Raw genomic sequence first — 22144 nt, 5'->3', positions numbered from 1 at the left:
CGAAGCAAGGTTGCTCAGCCGGGGCATTAACCCTTTATTCAATCACTATTCACAGAAAGAAGAGGGCGTGAGCATGAAGACATTCTAAGGAGCCCTTCCCATGTCAGATCGAGGGGATGCTTTATTTTGGTAGTTATCGATGAATGAAGGCGTTTGACGCAGTGAACGGGTCAGATAGAACATGATACGGCCCCTCCCCCTCACGCCCATGTATTAGATTCCAGGTGCTGATAGCATTACTCATTGTGTTTTCAATCTGATACCAGCTGTATATACTGGATCCCTAGACTTAAGGCCATACCGATTTAACTATATGGATAACGTTCTCTGGGCATTGCGAAACTGATGCAATTGTGCAAAAAAATGTAAAGTTTGGTTAAAAAGTATCATATGTAAACTGTTGCGGCTATAGCATACCCATCCAAGAAGAAGACAGCTTTGTTTTTATTATCCATCTATCTATCCAGTCATCTGTTTATCTATCTACATGTATATACATATTCTCAATAGGGAACTCCATCTCTTTGTTTACAAATGGCGTTTGTAATACGGGTAGGTCTAAATTATAGGGAGCTCAGAAATAATATGTACAAAGATTTGCACTTAATCTATGGGAGCGTTGTCACTGAACATTGATGTTGATGTTCTAATAACATGCTTATTCAGCGAGGAATGCTATTTTTGTTATGTCAAAATTGTAGGGGCGTAATAGCTCATGAGTTTGTCACATAACGATTCGCAATTGACTTTGATAATCCCTGGGTGTGTTGGTATTCTAATAAGATGCCTATCCTGATGGAGGAATGCTTTTATGTTAACAAGAAAGTCAAGTAGAACTACACGCCCCAATTACATACAAATTTCTACTGCACTGACACGTGCTAAGCCGTCAGAATATGTCGTTGGAAATGGCGTTTGATATTTAGATCGGATAGATATTTCAGAATTAATATCTATACTCAAAACGCACATTTAAAGTATTGTAACAAGTGATAGTTGTAGATATTATATATTATAAACTTGAACATTTAGTAAAAGAGGTTTGACGAAAAACTGTTTCATGTGGAAGGGCACTTTGTCCTTTATGATAAGGGTGAAATGCTTGGCAACAGTCTTAAACTACATAAGTACTACTACTACTGCTACTACTACTACTACTACTTCTACTACTACTACTGTCAGTCAGTCTCTACAGACTACTAGTATATAGGTTCAAGGAGAAGTGACAAGTAGCCACCCCTGGCTTTAAATGGCTGATTGATGTCCGGTATTACGGACGCCACGCTGTGTGTTGTGATAGGCGCGCGTAAGTGGTTGATCCGGTGGTACCCTGGGCGGCATGCGCGGACACGCCTGGGTTGACCCGGCCGGTCTGCAGACCTCAGAACCACGGGAATTCTAAAGAAGCATTTAACTGTGAAATTCGAGAACTACGGGAGGGAGGGTATTGAGATAGGTTGTTGTTTTTGACAAAAAGTGTAACGCTCAGAAACATCACAAGTAAAGGACCAATCTTTGCCATTAGCTGACAATAACTAAATGTACAACGTATTGAGGCTTCTCTGACAAACTGGCCGTCTAACGTGTTCTAAACTACGAGAGGGAAGTACTGAGATAGGTTGTTGTTTTTGATTGTCACAGCCGAGTCTGACAAAAAATGTAACGCTCAAAAGCATCACAAGTAAATGACCAATCTTTGCTTTCAGCTGACAATAGCTACACGTATTGAGGCTTCTCTGACAAACTTGTATTAAGAGTTATGTCATATAAAGATATTATGAGTTTGCTATCTAAATGTTTTCAGACAAAAACCGTTGAATAGGATTACACCAGATTGGTTATTTTTTAAAAGTATTTGCTTTTGCTTCAAATGCATCAACTTAGAGCTCTTTCTATTTCATAACATAGAGCACAGGGTACTATTTAAAAAAAACACCTACATCAGAAATTTCATATCGTTAGAAAAATGCTTGCAATGTAAATATTCTTCATGCTTTCTCAAGCAAGACATTGTATTAAATTTCGACAGCAACCAGAACAAAATCATGCAACCTTGTTCATGATCATGCAAGCTCATGCCCAAAAGATTTATTAACGAATCCGCCATATTGGAATTAAGGAGGGTTTGGTTGTCGAACAACTTTAGAGCTTTAAAGATGGCGACACTGATCGCTGCGGAATGTGGGCAGGAGTGCAGCCAAGCGTAAATGTCTCTCAAAACCCATAATTTTCCAGTATAGATTCAATTCAGTACAGATAATATAGTTCAATGGCTCGTAATTTGGACCCTATCATGCAAACACAAAATTACGAAAGATCAAATTGACGATAGTTCAATAGAAAACAAGAGTAGGATCTCGTAAGCACACAGATGCGATATGTGAACTAGTCAAGCGGAATGGCTGGCAGCAAAATATTCCTCCAATGTTTGCTGCAATTGCAGCTCTTTCTTGTAAGATTAGCCCCAAGACTCCAAGACAATGGTTGACGTGTGGATGGATGTTAGAAGCATTTTGTAGCTATATATAGCCCCATTGCTACTGTCTTCTCTGACACACCCCTTTTGAAGTAGACAGTATTAAGTAACATTGCAAGTACAACGAAACTCAATAAAACTACGTCCAACTGCAAGGACACATCTTCTTAGTTGAAACATTACTAAGACTATATCGTCTTTAACCAAGGCAACAGTCTTGATGCGAACAATGTACCGAATGACATAGGTCGCACGGGTCACATTAGTATTCAAGGGCATCGTCATTTATTCTGGGTCAAATCTCCAGACACAAATATTCATGGCCTTTGCTGTAAACTTTCGGCGAAAGTCGCTGAGAATGTTTTGAATTCTTTTCTTTTCGGGGAGGAAACTAAACTTCATGGCTGCATTCTGCGGCTGTATTTGCTCTGGGTGAGTGCACTGTGACAGCTAGAAGGGGGTGGCGTACTCGTCAAAGTGCCACGCCCCCTTTTGACTCGCAGCTACAGACTAGCCATGTCACAAACTATGTCAACATTTGTACAGACATCTTCTTCAGCAACGAACAGTACTTTATTTCCCCTTATACATGTGCAACAAGCAAAGTAACATCATTCAGACAAAGGTTGTACTAGTCAAAATGTTGTTTTACTCTTATATTCCAGTCATCGTGACGTTTTAGGTAAGAATGTAACAAGCACTATTTCACATGTAAAAGATAGAATATTCAGCATTCCAGAATATTAAACACAAATCTTGAGAGAAATGACATGAAGCAGCTTGACTGAATTATCATTTTATACCCTACACCAACATGCCCCCCCCCCACACACACACTTCCTCTATTGTATGTTATTAAGAATTAATAATCCACAACAGCCTAGTATGAAAATATTTCATATAAAGAGAGAATAACGACATTTGATTTTGAGTTACCAACTGTGCCTGAAAGGAAGATTTGAACCTTTTGACAGTTTCATATGACATTCGATAAATGACCTTGAACAATGAATCAGTCTGCATGTCATGTAGAACAGGCAAAATTGACAGCTGTGTTTTTCTCGTATGCAAATGATTGTTCTAGCAGATCTAGTTTGGATGGCCTTTTAAGTGGCTTTGACCTTTTGCAAAACTGTAACTTGCAGCAACTTGGAACTTGGACCAAACATTATTTTGTCAAGGAATAGGTGAACACTAGGCTTCTGTTACGCCATTTTGAAAACATCAGTGGATTCGTTCATTCATAGACGAAGTCTGGAGTTGCACAGTAAAAGAAAACTTGAACATGATGGTGTTGTAAGTTACACTGCAGGGCTTTCAGAGTAAGGTGGTACTATAATCTTTAGGGAGTTGAAACTCGGACCAAAACCAGAAAGTTATAATGGATTGAAAATACAACAATATGAAATTGAAAAGATGGTGTTAAGACTACTTTGTTTCTTACTAAATATGGGAGATTTTGTTATTGTTCAAGAGGTAACATTGCTATCTCCAAACTTTTTCATCTGTAACACAATATCATCTGTTACATCTGCTTGTTTACACTCAACTCCTTCAAACTGCATAATTAAGTTGCAAGATTTTGAACACTGATTTGGCGTGCTACTGTTGTGTAGAGGTTTGTTACATATCTTACTCTCCTGGGTGTAGCATACAAAGACTCACACAGACAGACAGACACAGATACAGACACATACACACACACACACACACACACACACACACACACACAGACACGCACGCACGCGCGCACACACACACACACACACACACACACACACACACACACACACACACACACACACACACACACACACACACATTCCTGGATTAGAGTATGCTCAAAGAAAATAGATATATAAATCTACTGACCTGTTGTTGAGCTGGTTGATCTCTCCCTCGTAGTTGTCCACCTGGATGTCCAGTCGTGACTTCTCGGTGGTCAGTGCCTCCAGCTGCTGCCTGAGCGCCTGCATCTCCCTCTCCCACATGTCCGGTAACTCCGAGACCATTCCTCCCGCGCCACCACCGGCCGACGACTGGAAAATGTTCAGAAAATAATCAAAACCATCGTTCAGTTACATATGCTAAAGACAAGATTTCCCCTACCCCAGTTTTCCAAAGGTTCTGGTAACAACGACACTACCAACTCATGGTAACTACAAAAATACCCCCTCCCCCCACAGAAGACAAGTTTAAGCATTGCTTGCTGCTGTGCGAAAAACAATATCGACACTAAACAATATTGACGCACATATTTGGTTCTTAAAATATAATAAGAATGATAAATTTATCTTTGTAACAGGATATATCAGGATAAAATGATAAAAATCACCAAGTTCTGGTGAGGTGATTTAGTTCATAAACGTTGGCAATGTGTTATTTTCATATATGTTTCCATTTTACCGATCTTAACTGTATAATAATATATGTCTATCAGCATATAGGTATAATCACACAAAAATAGAAGACGAAAAAGATTATGTTTAGAAATTGTCATATCCAAACAACTAGTACTCGCCATATCCGAACTACAATGTAGTTCTGCTTAAACATATAAATGCTTTCTTGAGTATACAGAAATACAGATCATTCATAAAACATTTTAGAAAGTGATTTTAACACAGGTAGGTAAAAGGTGTAAGCAGGTGCTAAGGTGTAAACTTTCACTTTCTGTAAGTCCCCTGGGACCATTCAGTGTTAAATTAGGCGTAGCCGCATACGTGTTTTTGCTCTGTTACTAAATAAACATCATGGAGCTTTAGCGATGGTACCGGCGATAAGTTAGCGACAAATTAAAAGATTCTTATCTTAAAAACTTTGTTTAATTTTGTAACTTAAGTTAAGCTAATGGTTTGATGGTATCTATATCAATATGGTATAATGTTTTGTAACGTACGTTGTAGAAACTTGTATATACTTGTAAGTACAAACTAGTGTATCAGTGTAGGGACAAATTTTACATACACGAAAAAAATATGAAAACAAAACAGAAGTTGCACTATTTGGACGTCATAATTACAAAACAGTCCATTGAATAGCTTTCTTGAATATTCTGAAACACCTAGCAGACCAGACTAGCTAGATTGGTCCATTTTGATGCGGTTGGCTTGTTATATCTTGGGGATTGAGAAGGCTTTGTTGCACGATATAAAGAAGGGTTTACCCAATCAAATTGGTCGATCTTAGGTGACACGGTTGCCACCATTTTGTTTGAATCGTGTGTGTGTGTTGTTATTGACATTTCTTCGATACTAAATGCGGTAGTATATAGCCAGTAACTAGTACGTTGGCACTTACTATCTAGATATCCTAGCTGTCAGTGTGAAAAAAGGGGCGGGGCACGTTTTGGTCTAGTACCGCTCGATTAAAACTCAAAGATAATCTTTCAGCTACTGATTTAAAGAATATTACAGAAAATTCATACTGTGAGCCTGCAGTGTACCTATGATAGTTATAATTGCCAGTATTGTAGTTTCGCCTACTACTATGCATAACTGTTTTTCTTCCAGACTTTGGGCACGTTTCGTCCCATTACTGGACGTGGCGAAAAAGTATTCAAACAGAAATACAAGCTATAATTTTATCGGTACTTGTGACACACCTACATTTAAAACCAGAATCATTTTTTTACACTAGATGTCGTTCAATATGTGTGTGTGTTGCGATTTTCTCTCCAATGCTGCGTAATTGTTTCTTCGTTCTAGATTTAGGACGAGTCCCCGTAGTGAGTACTTGAACTTGTTAGTAGACCGTGCAGTGCCAACAAGACATCTGAAGAATCGGGGTCAGGCCTTGTACAAACTCTACACGCCTCAAATCAGAACCCCCTCTCTCTTTCTACGAAACAGGTGCTTTGTGTAACGATTTAAACGTTCTAATCATGGGGTAAGCTATTTGTACCTCACACCTTGTGCGAATCCGCTACAATGTTTACATTGGTAGCTGTTCTACGTAAGGGAACTACATCTAGTTTTTGACGAATTCTTAGGTATTGAAATCAGCAACTATAGCCTTGAATTTCAAATGTGTCTCCGTGTAGGAGATTTTTATGTGTAGTTTATTGCAGACTCGCGTGTTTTTATCATTATGGTATTTGTGTGTCGACGAGACTAGAACCCTGCACCGAGGAGTTGGGATGTGAGATTTGTAAGACTTACGTCGCACTGAGCCTGCAGCATCCTGTTCTGTTCCTCCAGCATGCGGACCTTGCCGAGGAAGCTGGCCAGGCGGGTGTTGAGGGCCATCAGCTCTTTCTTCTCCCCTGCTCGGATCTCTCCGGTACGGCTCAACTCTCCCAGGGAGACCTCCATCTCGTCTACACTCATCCCCCCGCCGTAGACGTACCCGGCTCGGGACCGGGCCAGTCCGTCGCCTCCACGGCCGCCGGCGAAGCTTCCACCGCCTCCTCTTCGGGTCGTCTGCGAGGAGAAGCCTCCGCTGCTGAAGCTGGCGCTGCTAGCCGACACCATAGCTCCGCCGCCGAAGCCGCCACCGCCGCCGCCTCCGAAGCTACCACCGCCGCCTCCGAACGAACCGCCACCCCCGAACGAACCGCCTGAGCGACCGCCGCCGCCGCCAAAACTTCCTCCCCCGGCAGAGGAAGAAGAGGACGCTTTAACGCCCTTGTAGGGCTGGTGGAGGAGAAAGGTGGACATTTTGGGGGTGAGAGGAAAGTGTTCTCTTGTGTGGGTGCACTTTCACAAGGCTTTCAGCGCGAAGGGGGGACCCAGTGCTTCCAACGACCCGTCAGAACGTAAGGTAAGAAAACAGGTTTACCCGGCGGGAGGACAAACCGGGCTGCGCGTCAGGTATTTAAATTCACGGGCCCACTACGACAGGAACAGGTCTGTTTGTAAGGCCTGTTCTGGTTGGTTGCCGGGCAGGCCCCCGAAGGGATCCGAGCTGCATCAGTCCATTGTTCGTTGACCCGTAAACGCCATGATCCGCCAGCAGCCGTTCTGATACACCCAATGATACAGACATCTTTACAAATAAACACGACTTTATACGACTTTTCACTTTGATCGAGAACAGAACGCAAGACGGCATCAGGACTTCGCACGATTGTCGTGTTATCTCTTGACGACAAAGACAATACCGTCAATCAGGACAACACAACAACGTTAACACCGACGATTATACCCTATCTTTGTATCTGGGTCAAAGGATATTAGACTACTAGTAGCAGAGGATTTGCGTGCACGCAAGATCGGGGCATGAATACACCTCTTCTTTAGTATATATCTTACAAAGGACGATTTTAAGGGCAGGTATACGTCTTTAAGAAGAATTGCACGAAACCTTTATTTTCTCGATAGCCGCTTATAAGTGTTCTTTAGCTGCTAATAAGGTGATAATTGTGTCAAATCAAGAGATGATGAGATATGAATAGTTTTTAGTTTTCAGACAAGTCTCTTTATAACATTGGCATTCTTTCCTTATGGTTTCTAAGTATCGGGAGGTCTTATAAATTGTAAAAAGAAATGTGAGGGTAACGCCCACTTTTAATGACATTTGTGTGGAATGAAGGGAAAAAAGATACTTTAGTTCAAATCTACTCATCAAGTTCTGCAACTACTCGTTTGTTCACCAATTAAAATGCGATATTCAAATTCTACTTTACCTATAAGTAGTAATACAAAAGTTTGTACAAACGCATTTTGCGTTTCGTTGCCATCAAGTTGTCCACCATCTTGTCGACCTCTCATGTTTTCCTTCACGCGAGGACAAATAGTACATAAAGGTCATCCATTTAGAGTGTCCACATGACAGAGGCTGTGGTAGAACGACGCTCCAAGCTATAAGACCTTGGCCATTTGAGTAGTAACAGTTTCAGCCTGGCTATCATTGCATAGAAACTATTTGTGAGGAATTTTGAACATTTTGAAATTGAGTCTTCTATTTTAGAACTGTAGCCCCAAGGCGGTGACGCTCTAAAAACTATTTTTTTTTTACATAGAGCCCGTTTGGGAACAAAGACACTATTGACAACCTTCTCCTTAAGGTGCCAGGTTTACACCGATTACTGTCTTGTCCGCCACGCTACACTACTTTCAGGACAGGTAGTTTTTTTACTATTAGAATATGATTTTAAAATGCAGTGCTTAGGTTACGAAAGTCCTCCGAGTAAGGATCGAATGGTACCCAAATTTCTTAATGTCTTTGATCATAACTTTTGATAAATGCTGATCTAGAAGTACAGATGAAGACGAAGAGAAAGGAAATGTCTTTAAAAGATCTTACATTAATGGAAGAAGGTTGGACTAAAGAATACAAGAAAAGACTTCAGGCAAAACGTCACATTTTGGATGGATTGAAAAGAAGATGAAACAAACCGATTTTAATGCATTGGCTGTCTATACAATCACTATTGAGTGTAGAGTTAGTACCATTTTTCCGCTCAGTTGCGCCGTTTAATATTAATGACTTTTAACAGATGTTGAAACAGTAAAATGTGTCCAAATGCTACCAATTATGTGCCCTAAAAGATAACGATGCCCACGAACGGCCGTCCCCCTTTATGTATTCTCACATACATTATGTATAATGACTTGTAACAGAATATGTAACCATTTCAATAAAATTCTCTATTGTTTGAGTGTACATCAAAGCGACCGGGTCATTAAAGATTTGTGGGTTGTCAAGAAAATACGAAAAGTAATCTTTATGAGACTTTGAGGCCCGTTTCCAAGAAGGTACGAAAGTTGAACCAACACGGGGCCAAGAAAATGGCATAGAAAAGATTGGATGGATGGATGGATGGATGGATGGATGGATGGATGGATGGATGGATGGATGGACGGACGGACGGACGGACGGACGGATGGATGGATGGATGGACGGACGGACGGATGGATGGATGGATGGATGGACGGATGGATGGATGGACGGATGGATGGATGGATGGATGGATGGATGGATGGATGGATGGACGGATGGATGGATGGATGGATGGATGGATGGATGGATGGATGGATGGATGGATGGATGGATGGATGGATGGATGGATGGATGGATGGATGGATGGATGGATGGATGGATGGATGGATGGATGGATGGATGGATGGATGGATGGATGGATGGATGGATGGATGGATGGATGGATGGATGGATGGATGGATGGATGGGTGAATACATATGGATCTCTAAAAAACATAAAAAGATCACCTTATAGATTGCATTCCAAATAAAGGTTCCAGATTAAGAGTAAGTGTTATTGTTCCGGTCAGTTCGACTTTATAGAAAACTTAAGTATAATTGGTAACATAATTACATCCCGTAAAACATAGTAATAAGCTCCAAAACGATGACCACCCCACTGTTCCACATTTAGCATGTGTAATTACTTGCCATAGACTCTCTCAACCCTTTTGCTAATTACATTTTTGGTAAAACTATTTCCACTATTTCTTTCCCCCTTTCCGTATGGTGTATAACGTATTCCCCAAAGGACTGTATTATTCATGTCTAATCTTCCAGTGTTTTTGTTTCCCATGAACATAATTATCTTAGAGAGAGCTTAAATGACACAACGACTTTCCGAAGGTCTTCCATACAACTAGAGATACACAAATGATGAAGTGAATACAATTGATATTACAATAACAGCGTATATGAGTATGTCAATATATAGGGTTTGTCTACTATCTACACTACGTCCAGTTTCTATGATCTAAACATGCTCTCATTATGTTCTTTTTACGACATATGCTCCACTGGAAGTAGGTGATATGTCCAGCATGTGGCGAAAGTGGTGAAAGTCCGAATTCCAGACAAATCCTCGCCTCTGGCTCTGTCATTTGACCACAGGCCTTTGAGCACTTTTTCGTATCATATTTCGACTTCAAAAGACCGACATGTCATGTAATATCAGTAGGCAGAAAAAATGACTCCCACAAATTTTTCTAAGCAAAAATTTGTAATGGTGAAACCTGTACCATAATGTGGTCCAAATACCATGTGAGATACTAATCTTTTCGCACCACGCCTATCTTTAGCCACGCCCCTTTCATTGACCGAACTTTGCGACTCATTTTTTTTGTCATAAAGTTTGTAACATGTCTGTATGCTATTGTGTATTATTTCATATGATGTTTTCGTCGTCACTGCAACATGGATGGATGGATGATGACGATGATGATACTCTACAAATGTACACTGTATTTTACATCCTTTTTTGCGTTACATGATTGATGAGTATAAAATAACTCTTGTTTTAGATTGCCATATGTGGCATTCGATATGTTTTGATTGACAGACGGCAGGGCGTACAGGTGCAACAGTGACGACCTTCCATCCTCCTACTGTAAAAAAATGCACTTAAAGAAAGAGCGGTGATATATTAAAGTTTGAAAATGCATAATTCACAGTAAAGGATGAAACACGATCCGCTTGATAGAGTCGAACCAATGAAGAAGACATGGGGCCGAAATAAGACGGCAACACAAGAAAAATATTCCCACCAATATATTTATCTATAATATATAGTTTTATTGCACAACAATTGTACGGGGTACAAAGTATGGCATCTACAAAACTACAGTTCTATAACTTAACGCTTATCTAACTAATACAGAAGTTGTAGTATGGGATAAATATATTCTCTTTCATGCAAATGATTCATAAAAAGTGTTTCTTCAATATGCATTTTGTCTGAAAGCTCCAAAATCATACTTACTCTTATGCATGAAAACGGTTGTCTGAAGACGGTTAACAACTAAAGAACGGCCCTAAAATGTCGTAATACCATTCAAATCATAACGTTTAAGTAGAAGAATCATCTTCAAAATATCTTTTCTGACGGCATATTATCCTGTGTTAATTACATTTTGACAGGTATTTAGTGCAGCGTAGCAAAAGTCATTGACTGGTACATGGCCCAAGGATTGTATAACAGCTTTTAAAACAATAATCAATTCTCACGAGACAAAAGCCTTTTGTGTGCCGTAAGCCGTCCGAATCCCTCAAAGTGATGGATGATAACTCATAGTAATTAGTCCTAAGGCCACCTGAGTCTCGGTAAGAACTTATAAACAATCTTAAAAACCTTCTTAAAGCCATCATAAACATCACCTTGCCTTAAGAGACTTACGGATCAGTTCTCAAAATAATTGACTTAAGAAGCATGTGGGAGATAGTAATCAGAGTAGTACGGAATGCATAACTCAATAAGCAAGATGAATGCGAGGTCATTAAGGGCCAATACAAGGTTAAAATGGTTCAAATGGTTTGCTTTATGTAAGACGATGTGAACAGGTCCAATTATATCCACCTTGTAGCCTTCCAAGAAGGTCCAACAGGTGAACAACTGAGGATCTCAGAGAAATCGGGCACAAAGAAAATGTATAAATGTGGAGTCTTTGTAAAGTGACTGCACGAATACTTTTTGTAATATGCAATGCTAGCATCATAGAGGGTTTGAAACTAATATAACTTGCATGTAAAAAAAAGATTGTCGACAAGGAAGATGTTCTAGATGCTTCTTTTCTTCTCCATCTTTCTTGTCTTTAGGTCCTATTTGTTATTCTACATCAATACTGCAAGGGATACTGCCCCTTACATTGCGCATTTAAAACAAAGTTTTTCAAAGTCAAAAAAGAAGATATGACAGAACGAAAGTATTGTTCGCTATGTTCTAAGTGTTTAGTAATTCCCGATCACTTAGATTTGAAAATGAAAGCACATTTTTGCCCATCGTAATATCAACCGGACTCACAAGGGTGACTGATTCTGAAGATTTCGAAGTCAAGGTCTTTATCGACATCCGATGGACGAATATCATTTATCACACGCTCGCATCAGTTTTGGGTTGTCCAGAGGATGTCATCCATGTAATCAAGCCAGTATGGCCTCAGGTGAACCAGTTGGAACCGGATTTGGCGGAGTGGTCCAGGACCAGAGGGTAAAGGTGATCAGTCAATCGAAACCGTCCGAATCCCTCATTAGCGATGAAGCCACACATTGTAACACCTTGTTATTAACCCCAGGGGATAATTATCTTAAATGTAGGATTTTTAAACAATGTTTACCAATGTGTTCTTTAGATAATGATCTCATAGTCTCATCGTCCTACCCAAGACGTGTATTCTTCCTTATAAAGTTTAAAGAGGACCACTGCATTTAAAGAAAACCTGGCCGGAGAACTTTAAGAAAATGATAAAAGTATGTTAAATGGCCAAGAGGTCATCATGGGTCAATGAAAGATCAAAAGTGCAGAAGAGGCATTTTTCATCTTTAGATAATCTAGACAGGTGACAATTACACACCTGTGAAAACAAAGGAGATATCTAGACACTAGGGTCAGTCACCTCCATCAAGGGGTCCTTGTTCTAGAGGTCATCACAGGTCATTGAATGCAAAGAAGAGTGTACGCAGTTTTTTTTAAATCTTAAGAAATAATCTTGTCAGGTGATAATTGTTCTCATCTGTGGCTTCTGAGAAGACAAGGGTGGACGAAATCACTAAAGACGTTTTGCTTAATTGGGATAATGTCCTGAGGTTTTCGACAAAAGAACCACAGACTTCTGAATCCCTCATTAGCGATGAAGCGACACATTGTAACACCTTGCAATGAACCCCAGGGGGATTTTCAAACAACCTTAACAAGTAAGTTCTTTAGATTACTATCTCATAGTCTCATCTTTCTATCCAAGACGTGTTTTCTTCCTTAAAGATGAAATCAGATTTGAAGAATACCGCTGCGTTTCCAGAAAAGCTACTTTGAGAAATCTATGTAAATGAGAAAAGTATGCTAAAAGCCCAAGAGGTTATCGTAGGTCAATGAAAGATCAAAAGTGCAGAAGAGACATTTTTTATCTTTAGATAATCTAGACAGGTGACAATTACACACCTGTGAAAACAAAGGAGATACCTAGACACTAGGGTCAGTCACCTCCATCAAGGGGTCCTTGTTCTAAAGGTTATCACGGGTCATTGAATGCAAAGAAAAGTGTACGCAGTTTTTTTTTTCAATCTTAAGAAATTATCTTGTCATGTGATAATTGTTCTCATCTTTGGTTTCTGGGAAGACGAGGGTGGACGAAATCACGAAAGACGTTTTGCTTAATTAGGATAATGTCTTGAGGTTTTCGACAAAAGAACCACAGACTTCTGAATCCATCATTAGCGATGAAGCGACACATCTTAAATGTAGGATTTTCAAACAACCTTAACAAGTAAGTTCTTTAGATTACTATCTCATAGTCTCATCTTTCTATCCAAGACGTGTTCTCTTCCTTAAAGATGAAACAGATTTGAAGAATACCGCTGCGTTTCCAGAAAAGCTACTTTGAGAAATCTATGTAAATGAGAAAAGTATGCTAAAAGTCCAAGAGGTTATCGTAGGTCAATGAAAGATCAAAAGTGCAGAAGAGGCATTTTATATCTTCAAACAATCTAGACAGGTGACAATTATACACCTGTGAAAACAAAGGAGATACCTAGACACTAGGGTCAGTCACCTCCATCAAGGGGTCCTTGCTCCAAAGGTCACCGCGGGTCATTGACTGCAAAGAAGAGTGTACGCAGTTTTTTTTTTCAATCTTAAGAAATAATCTTGTCAGGTGATAATTGTTCTCATCTTTGGTTTCTGGGAAGACGAGGGTGGACGAAATCACTAAAGACGTTTTGCTTAATTAGGATAATGTCTTGAGGTTTTAGACAAAAGAACCGCAGGCTCAGACAAAGGGACTTTTCATGGGTCATATAACAGAATAAATGGTTTGTCTGTCATTCAAAACTTATGACACTCAAATTGTGCAGAAGTGATGCGATTTATGAGATGACCATTTGGGTCAGAAGAAGAAAAGATAATGAGGCTACTGTCCTTCAAGCCATCGGCCTACTTTAATGACTTTAAAATGTTAATGATTTGGTATCGAATTCAAGGAGAAGATCATGCATATCATGAAGGCTGGAGAAGCGGAATCACGTGATGATCATGTGGCGCCAAGTGGTAATCACGTGATCATCACGAGATCATCACGCGATTCCCCTGTTTGTCTGAATGATAAAATCGTGATAAACAGTCACTTTTATGTTTAAAACTTTTATGTTTGTAGCTGATGACTAGTTGATAAGTTTCATATTGTGGTTTTATTCTGAAAGGTAAACAAATCCCGGAATAGAATAGAATAGCAACATCTGAACTGTTAAAGTCAATATTGACTTTGATCTCCGATCAGAAAATTTGGTTCGATCAGCTTTCATGATTCCGTCAGGTGCCATGATACCACCACAACAGAAAATATGTCATAAAGGCCTTCTCAAGATTGCATTGGACACATAAATGTTTGTGTATACACCTAAGGATTACTCATTGGTACATGATTTTTCATAGATACTTCTCTCTGGATTATATAACGATGGTTCACCTTTATCCGAGGGTAACCTATATTCGTTGTTTGTAAGAAAAAAACGTATTTAGGGATATGAAGTCAACGGACGGTGGTTTCAAATCTGAACATTTTGAAAATATGGCAAATTTGAAACCACAGTCCACAGATTTGATACTCCTAAATGTGCTGTTTTTAAAAACAACGGATAAAGGTCACCCCATGGATAAAGGTGAACTAGCGTTACATATATATATGCATTATATCCATTAACTATAGTACTCTACACCAAAAATGACAACGACATAAACATCTGATTCAGTTTCATGAAATACTTTTATTCAGCTCAGCTAAAACCTTGTCACCACAAGAAGCAACCTTAAGCCATAAAAACTAGCCAAGAAACACCCTAAAACAGCAATGAGGAAGCTTTCACTCATGCTTTTAGTTTGACTACATTTTACTCTTTGTTTCCACTACATGTAGAGCGATGGTGATTTTTCATTTAGTCGATGGCCTTCTCGTCTCATTCTGCTAGGCTGCAGGGACAAAAATAAGAATTTTGATTAGTACATTATGAAATGACACAGAAGGCTTGCAAAATTTATCGAACACTTTTCTAATGTAAAGTTTGTACGCACAATAAAACAAAAGTTGAGTAATATATATACTTTCCTACCTTCAATACCACGCTTATGGTTCAGGTACTCTAGGCACTGAACTTGGTCATCCTGTAAGATTGAAACAAAAAAGTTTAATCATACTACTCATTAGTTTTCAATGAATATCCAGAATGTCCCGTGGAATTTTAAAATCTAAGCAAGAAAAGGCTAAGAAAACGCTGACTGCTCATCATTATGTCAGGCGCATGTCATTGTTTCAATCGTCATGGTAATAAAATGTAGATACGTAACTGTTACGTGTGAGGTCAAACAGCTATAAGCACACAGTTAAATGCAACCAATACGTACAAATCAGTATACATAACGGTATGTATCAACATTTGTTTTTAACGTTCTTTCTACAGTTTGCAACATCGAGACTTTCTTTTATGTAGCTTTTTTTTGGCGACGCTCTCAGGGAGTGAGAGTTTGGAAGAATTCTGTACATCCATTTTCTTGGCTATTCGGGCGTAATATTATGCTTTAATATAGTCCTATTTGTACATATTCATCTTATGATAGTCGACTATTATGTACAGGGTGGGCTACATACAAAACCACACTTCTCGGCCTGTTCTGAGAATCTCCTCCTGGTCTGATAAAAGTCATCTAGTACTCACCTGGTCTCCTCCCCTGACAGCAGGGAGTTGTACTGGTTGATCTCAGACTCTAGAGCCAGCTTGATGTTCATGAGCTCCCCGTACTCCTTCAGCACGCGCTCCATGTCGGACTTCAGGCGGGCCACCTCGCCGGTCAGACTGGAGATGATCTCCATCTTCGCCTCCATGGCCATGGCGTTGTCCCGCTCTGCGCAGGCGATGGAATCCAAGATGGCCGCTTGCTGTAGAGAAATCAATGACAGAATAGTTTTGAAGACCATGCGACAAGCCTGTGAGCCTTGTCTCAGTACTCTAGTTGGGGTACAGATGTCGGCAGTTGCAGTTAGATAGTTCTGAAGACCATGAGACTAAGTGAAGCTCTGTAGGCCTTGTCTCAGTACTCCATGATCCAAGATGGCGGCTTGCTGTAGAGAAATTCATGACAAGACAGTACTAGCTTTGAAGACCATGCGACTATGTAAAGCCTGTGGGACTTGTCTCAGTACTCTAGGTGGGGCACAAGATGGCAGCTTGCTGTAGAGAAAGTCAGGACTACATAGCTTTGAAGACCATGCGACCAAGTGAAGCCCGCAAGCCTTGTTTCAGTGCTGTACATGTGGTGAAATTCACTCAGCACTTTTTGTAGAACTTTGTGATGGCATTTTGAAGCATTTTGAACTCATCCTAGACTTATGTGTAAAGGGCCCCTGATCCATTTATTCTTTTTGGCAATCAACTGCTCCGTCTTGTTCTTTGCTGCCTTCTCAGTTAATGGGTCTGTTAAATGTATTTTCTACCATGTACCTTTGAAAACTTTAGATTAATTGTAACAATATGGTGTTTACCAAATCGGCATTTATAAATACGTTTCATGAGCCATGTGTCATTCTATGAGATAGAGGGACGTCTTTATTATTGGGAAAAGTAATAAGTGAAAATCTACCTGAGCCTTGAGAGCCTCCAGCTCGGCTTGCAGACCCGTCAGAGTCCGGCGGATTTCGTTGATCTCCGACTTGACCAGAGTGAGAGCCTCGTTACTCTGCGCCTGCTCCACCTTTACTGCTGAGACCTGAAAGTTTGGTACAAGAATTAGAAACAGTCTAATGTACATGCAGTCAAATCTGTCAATAGTAACCACTCAAGAAACTAGTCAGTGAAGAGAATGGTCGGCGGTAGACTGTTGGCCATTTAACACAAAGTTGGTCATTGAGAAGACTGCTTGCACTCTTTGTGTAATGCTGGTCGCTAGTACCTGTTTAATTGTACAACAGCAAAACAGAAGAACTGCAAATAGCTCTAGCATCAAAGCAAAACAACAGTTGTTTTTTCAAGAAGTACGCATATACGCCCCAAGAAACAGTGAACATCACCACCGACCCCAGCACTCTCGGGACTGTCACGTGACCTAAGGTTTTATGATGGTACCTTATCCTGGAAGGCCTTTTCCACATCTGCTCGATTCCGGCGGGCTATCTCCTCATACTGCTCACGGATCGCCTTCAGGGCGGCATTCAGGTCAACTGTCTCCATCCTGTAGAAGGATGTCAATAAACATATATTATATCTAACATGGCAATGTGATTAGCCATCAAATCTCTACACATAAAGAACCTTGCACACTTTGTATGGAGAAGACTAGAGTAGGGTACTAGCTATTCGAAAAAGCATCATGTTTCACCCTAATTGAAGAGCATGAAGTCATATCTTAGATTTGATATTCTACATTTTTGCAAAAGCGTTGCCTTTCTAGCTACAAAAGCTTTATGTAAAGCTATTATGGTGTCTTACTAGGCATAAGCACTGAGATAAATAGATTTAGCTCGGTAAAAGATCCACATAGGTACAAGAGTAGATTATACATTTCATCCCATTTCCTGTCTTAAATGTCTTGCTATGTGTATGACCGTTGTCTTATGGATACAGTGGCCAGATACATAGACAGAATAAGCGAGAAATCTACAATAGGCAAAAATAGCAAGTCTTTCACAAAACTATTTCAAGGAGGTGTAGGACGTAAGATCCTCGATGTAGATAGCAGAGGAATGGGGGTCATCATGTTATACAGTAGAGGCCAGTTGGCTGCACAACCGATGAACGCACACTTCTTTAATTTGAAAAGGAATCCCAAACCGGTGCGGTCCAGCTGGATAACTTCGCATTGTTGCATCACCCGGATAATTGCACGGAATATGCTGACAATGGGGCGTGCGATTAAACGGCTTCTGTACTTACTTCATCTCAATCTCGACGTTCCCAGACGCCTTGATGCGTTCCTTCAGCTCGGCCACCTCCTGCTTGTGGATCTGTTTCAGGAAGTCCAGCTCGCCCTGCGCGCCCTCGATCTGACCCTCCAGGTCAACCTTCTCCATAGCCAGCTCCTCCTGCTCCTGGGGACGAGAGGGGAGAAACAGACATGGGAACAAGAACAAATAGCTCCTCATGCTCCCGGGGACGAGAGGGGGGGAACAGGCATGGGGACGAGAAGAAATAGTTTTTCTATCTCATTTTACTTTATCAATATGTTATTTGTATATCTAGTAACATTCTTCCAAACAAAATTACAAATACTAATGTTATATGTAGTATCCTTCTGGGACAAATTTATTGGGGTCAACATAGTCGACATAGTCCAATTTGGAGTTCATCTTTGAAACAGTGATCATAAAACGTTGTGTAGTGGGACTTAAGTTACAGCAACACGTGTAGCTTCCTTACCCTTTTCAGCATGTTGACCTCATCTTCCAATGCGGCTCTCTGTTCCATAACACCCTCAATCCTACAAATCCACAAGATAAGATGTATACTAGATGTACTTTCATATTAGATATTCCTTTAAATACACCATAGCCCTTTGGATTGGAACTACGCAGAACCAGTTCGATTCAACTTGTCCTTTTCCAAATGAAAACACAAACACATCAAAAGTTTTTCTTGGTTAGTAATGCAAGTTATTAAGCGCTATATTAGTATAATGTCACAGTTTGTCAACGCTATTACAACTTATGCTGTGACAGACTGTCTTTGTGAATTGGAAGTTCCTTCAATTTGAAATTAAAAGACAGCATAACTACATTTTTGGAAAAATAAAGTTGTCAACTGGTCACAAGCTAATTGTAGATACGAGTACAACAGTTTCTACAATATAGTTTTAAAACAACTGTTTTCTTTGCATCAATTTGAGATTCTACGGTAAAATTTGAGCAAGGTTCTGCATCAATAAGATATTTTACGGTAAGCCTTGCGTTCCAAACAAGCTTGCTATTAAAACCTCATTAATATTTCAAGTGGCACCTTTAGATGTCACCACGCCCCCTAAGGTGAAAGGATCCCATTGAAACCCCGTGCAGTCATTCACACATCAAGATAAAACCGGTAATGCTGGATTCCTGTAAGGTGTCACGCCATACCTACGTGGCTATTAAGTCAGTAACACCGCCCCTTTCTTCTAGAGGATGCGACCGCTTAGGCTAACGTCAAACATTTCCAAACTGGGGCCCGATTGGGCTGTTAGTGGAAACGTAGAATAGAAAGGTATAATTAAAAATATACAACAAATAATGCCCACGACTAAAAAGACACCAAAAGACACAAGACGTACAGAGAGTGCGTCTCGTGTCGTTTTGTGTCTTTTATATCATACTTTTCGTTCCCGAAAGCTGTCCGACCTGGCCCCGGTTTGGAAATGTGACGTTAAGGCCTTACCGATCGCGAATTTCAGAGATAAAGAACGAATTGTTCTTGTGCATTGCATGTTTGGTTATGTTTTACTTTAACAACAATATAACACTGTGATTATGAAATTAAGAATCATATAAATCCAATTTTGGTCCTTGTCAAAACGCGAATATTTTAGTCTTTTCAGCTCAGTTTTATAGCATTCTAACTATTGTTATGCTACGATGCATACTTTTCAAAGTTTCAATTTTCATAGTGATTACTAATTATGTTGCTACGAGTAACATTTAAGTATTTCTTTATTTGTAGCCATGAAGTTAACAGAACCCGTTTATCTGATGATGAAAGTTCGCCATTGTGGCTGGGTCAACTTCTCCATTGTTGTGACATGTCTGCCGCCCTCGGAGGATGACTGTCTGTTTGTGCTGTTAAATATTCATGAGCTATGTGTCAATGGAAATGTCAGAGTTCGCGATACGGGTCTGTAGATCACCGAGCCCTGCCTACTGTAATACAACATGTCCTTTGTACTTTAAGTACCCTCGCTATGCATACTAATGAAGGTACCATAGGACCGGGTTGTGTTGTCTGTACATTCGCTGGGTGTTCGCTAATCTCCAAGCAGAGGTTATACTCTGGCTGGCATCTTTTGATGGTGAGGAAATAACTCCTCTAGCCGGCCGACTCCCCTAGGTTACTATTGACTCTATTTGTCCAATTTCTACTATTAGACCACCGATCAACGGAGCCTAGTAGAGGCTTGCGTTTTCAGTGGCAGTTATTCACTGTGCTGTCTATATTCATGTTTTCTTTAGTGTGCCATTTAAACTTCTATTGACACTTACCCCGGCTGGTGGACAAAAAGAAAACCTCACAATGTCGAAAGCCTATAAAACATCTAAAACGACGTCCCAGAAAGTCGGGGCTCGACCTCTGATCGGACAATAGGTGCTTGGAAGATTTGCGACTGGCAGGAGAAACAAAATGTCGTGCACTCTGCGGTTTGGGGGAAAACCGAATCTCTCCATCTGACAATTCTTGAACCATAGCTGATACGTAGGAGGGAATGTCTGTATGTGTCCCTGGAATTAGATTCGCTACACTATTCAGCCTTTGATAAATGGAATGTACAAGATTCCGTGCCCTGTAAGACGATTAGCGTAGGGGGGCATGGGTTTTTACAGACAGAACGTTCACAGGGATTCTTGGTTTGACCTTAGGTTAGGCAGGGCTACAAATTATTCAGTGATGCGGACGTTTGGATCCCAAGAAGCAGTGCGTTACTTTCCTTCAAGTTAATCTGGAGTGATGGATTCGTCGTCTTAGCCTCGAGGTCACCAAGATCTTAAAGACTTTTAACCGATTTCCAGAATCAAATCTAGTAGCTTGTGTAATTTCTATTTGCCATATCTTATTACCTGGCTTTCTAACCTTCATCTAATACATCTACTTTGAATGTCCCTCTATCCATCCATCCCTCCATCCTTTCATCCATTCCTCCATCCTCCCATATCCATCCATCCACCCTTCCATCCATACCATTGGACATTCCTCAGTCTGTAATCCTTCACGCGGGTCGGTTACGGCTAGATTCATATGGCCACTGCGCGTCTTATTTCACCCCACCCCATTGGAACTCTACATTTACGTTAAAACAGACTCACTTCTCCCTCCACTGGTTCACCTCCAGCAGTACCGAGTCCCTGGCGATCTCCACGCGGGCCCGGTCCAGGTTGGCGGCGAGGAGCGCCTCCCGAGCCGCCGTCAGCTCCGCCGCCCAGTCGATGCCGTCGTCCTGGACCACCTCGGCGGACGCCTCGTTGATCTTGATCTGCAGCTGGCGGTTGGCTTCTTCTAGGGAGCGGACTTTAGCGATGTAGCGGCCCAGACGGTCGTTCAGCCCTTGCATCTCTACCTTCTCGGTGGCGTTGAAGTTGACGCCGGCGCTCGGGCTGGGGCCATAGCTGTAGGTGGTGTAGGACGAGCGCTGTTGTTGGACCGGGACCAGCGCGCCGGAGGAAGCGGTGAGCCCGCCGCCGCCAGTGCTCTGCCGCCCGCCCAAGCTCCACGAGGACCGGAGGGTACCGCTACCCCCGCTGGACGACGTTTGGGAGAAGACGCCGCCTGAGCCGAGCTTTATGTTCGCCATTCCGCTGGAGAGAGTCGCCGTGGAGTAACTCGTAGTCATCTTGGCTTGCTCTCTGGATCTTTTACGGTCGTACACAGCAGAGGACTCGGCTGGAATGGTGGAGGTCTTGTGGGGCGCAGCACGCGATGTGGCCACTATAAGTACCTTCTTGTTCCTTGTTTGTTGTTTGTTGCAATCCTCCAAATTCTTCCACCTGATTGGTCAGAATGGCAAGAGGCGGTACCACGAAATAACTACCTTTAACTTCT

General features: G+C 41.0%; 1 protein-coding gene across 1 annotated transcript in view; it reads right to left on the bottom strand.

Annotated features, from left to right (window-relative positions):
• Window positions 1-22048, bottom strand: part of LOC118407017 (myosin-11-like) — a 51484-nt gene extending 29436 nt beyond the window's left edge. The window contains 9 exon segments of the mRNA XM_035807431.1: window positions 4349-4515; window positions 6637-6950; window positions 13672-13682; window positions 16094-16314; window positions 17016-17141; window positions 17498-17603; window positions 18305-18459; window positions 18788-18848; window positions 21412-22048. Coding sequence (XP_035663324.1) covers window positions 4349-4515; window positions 6637-6950; window positions 13672-13682; window positions 16094-16314; window positions 17016-17141; window positions 17498-17603; window positions 18305-18459; window positions 18788-18848; window positions 21412-21935 — 1685 coding nt within the window. The 5' untranslated portion in view covers window positions 21936-22048.
• Window positions 22049-22144: the final 96 nt, after the last annotated feature.

This window comes from Branchiostoma floridae, chromosome 19, assembly GCF_000003815.2.
Source record: "Branchiostoma floridae strain S238N-H82 chromosome 19, Bfl_VNyyK, whole genome shotgun sequence".
In the NCBI taxonomy this organism is placed as follows: Eukaryota; Metazoa; Chordata; class Leptocardii; order Amphioxiformes; family Branchiostomatidae; genus Branchiostoma; species Branchiostoma floridae.
The sequence above is the reverse complement of the archived record's forward strand: the minus strand, read 5'-3'. Positions and strand labels throughout refer to the sequence as shown.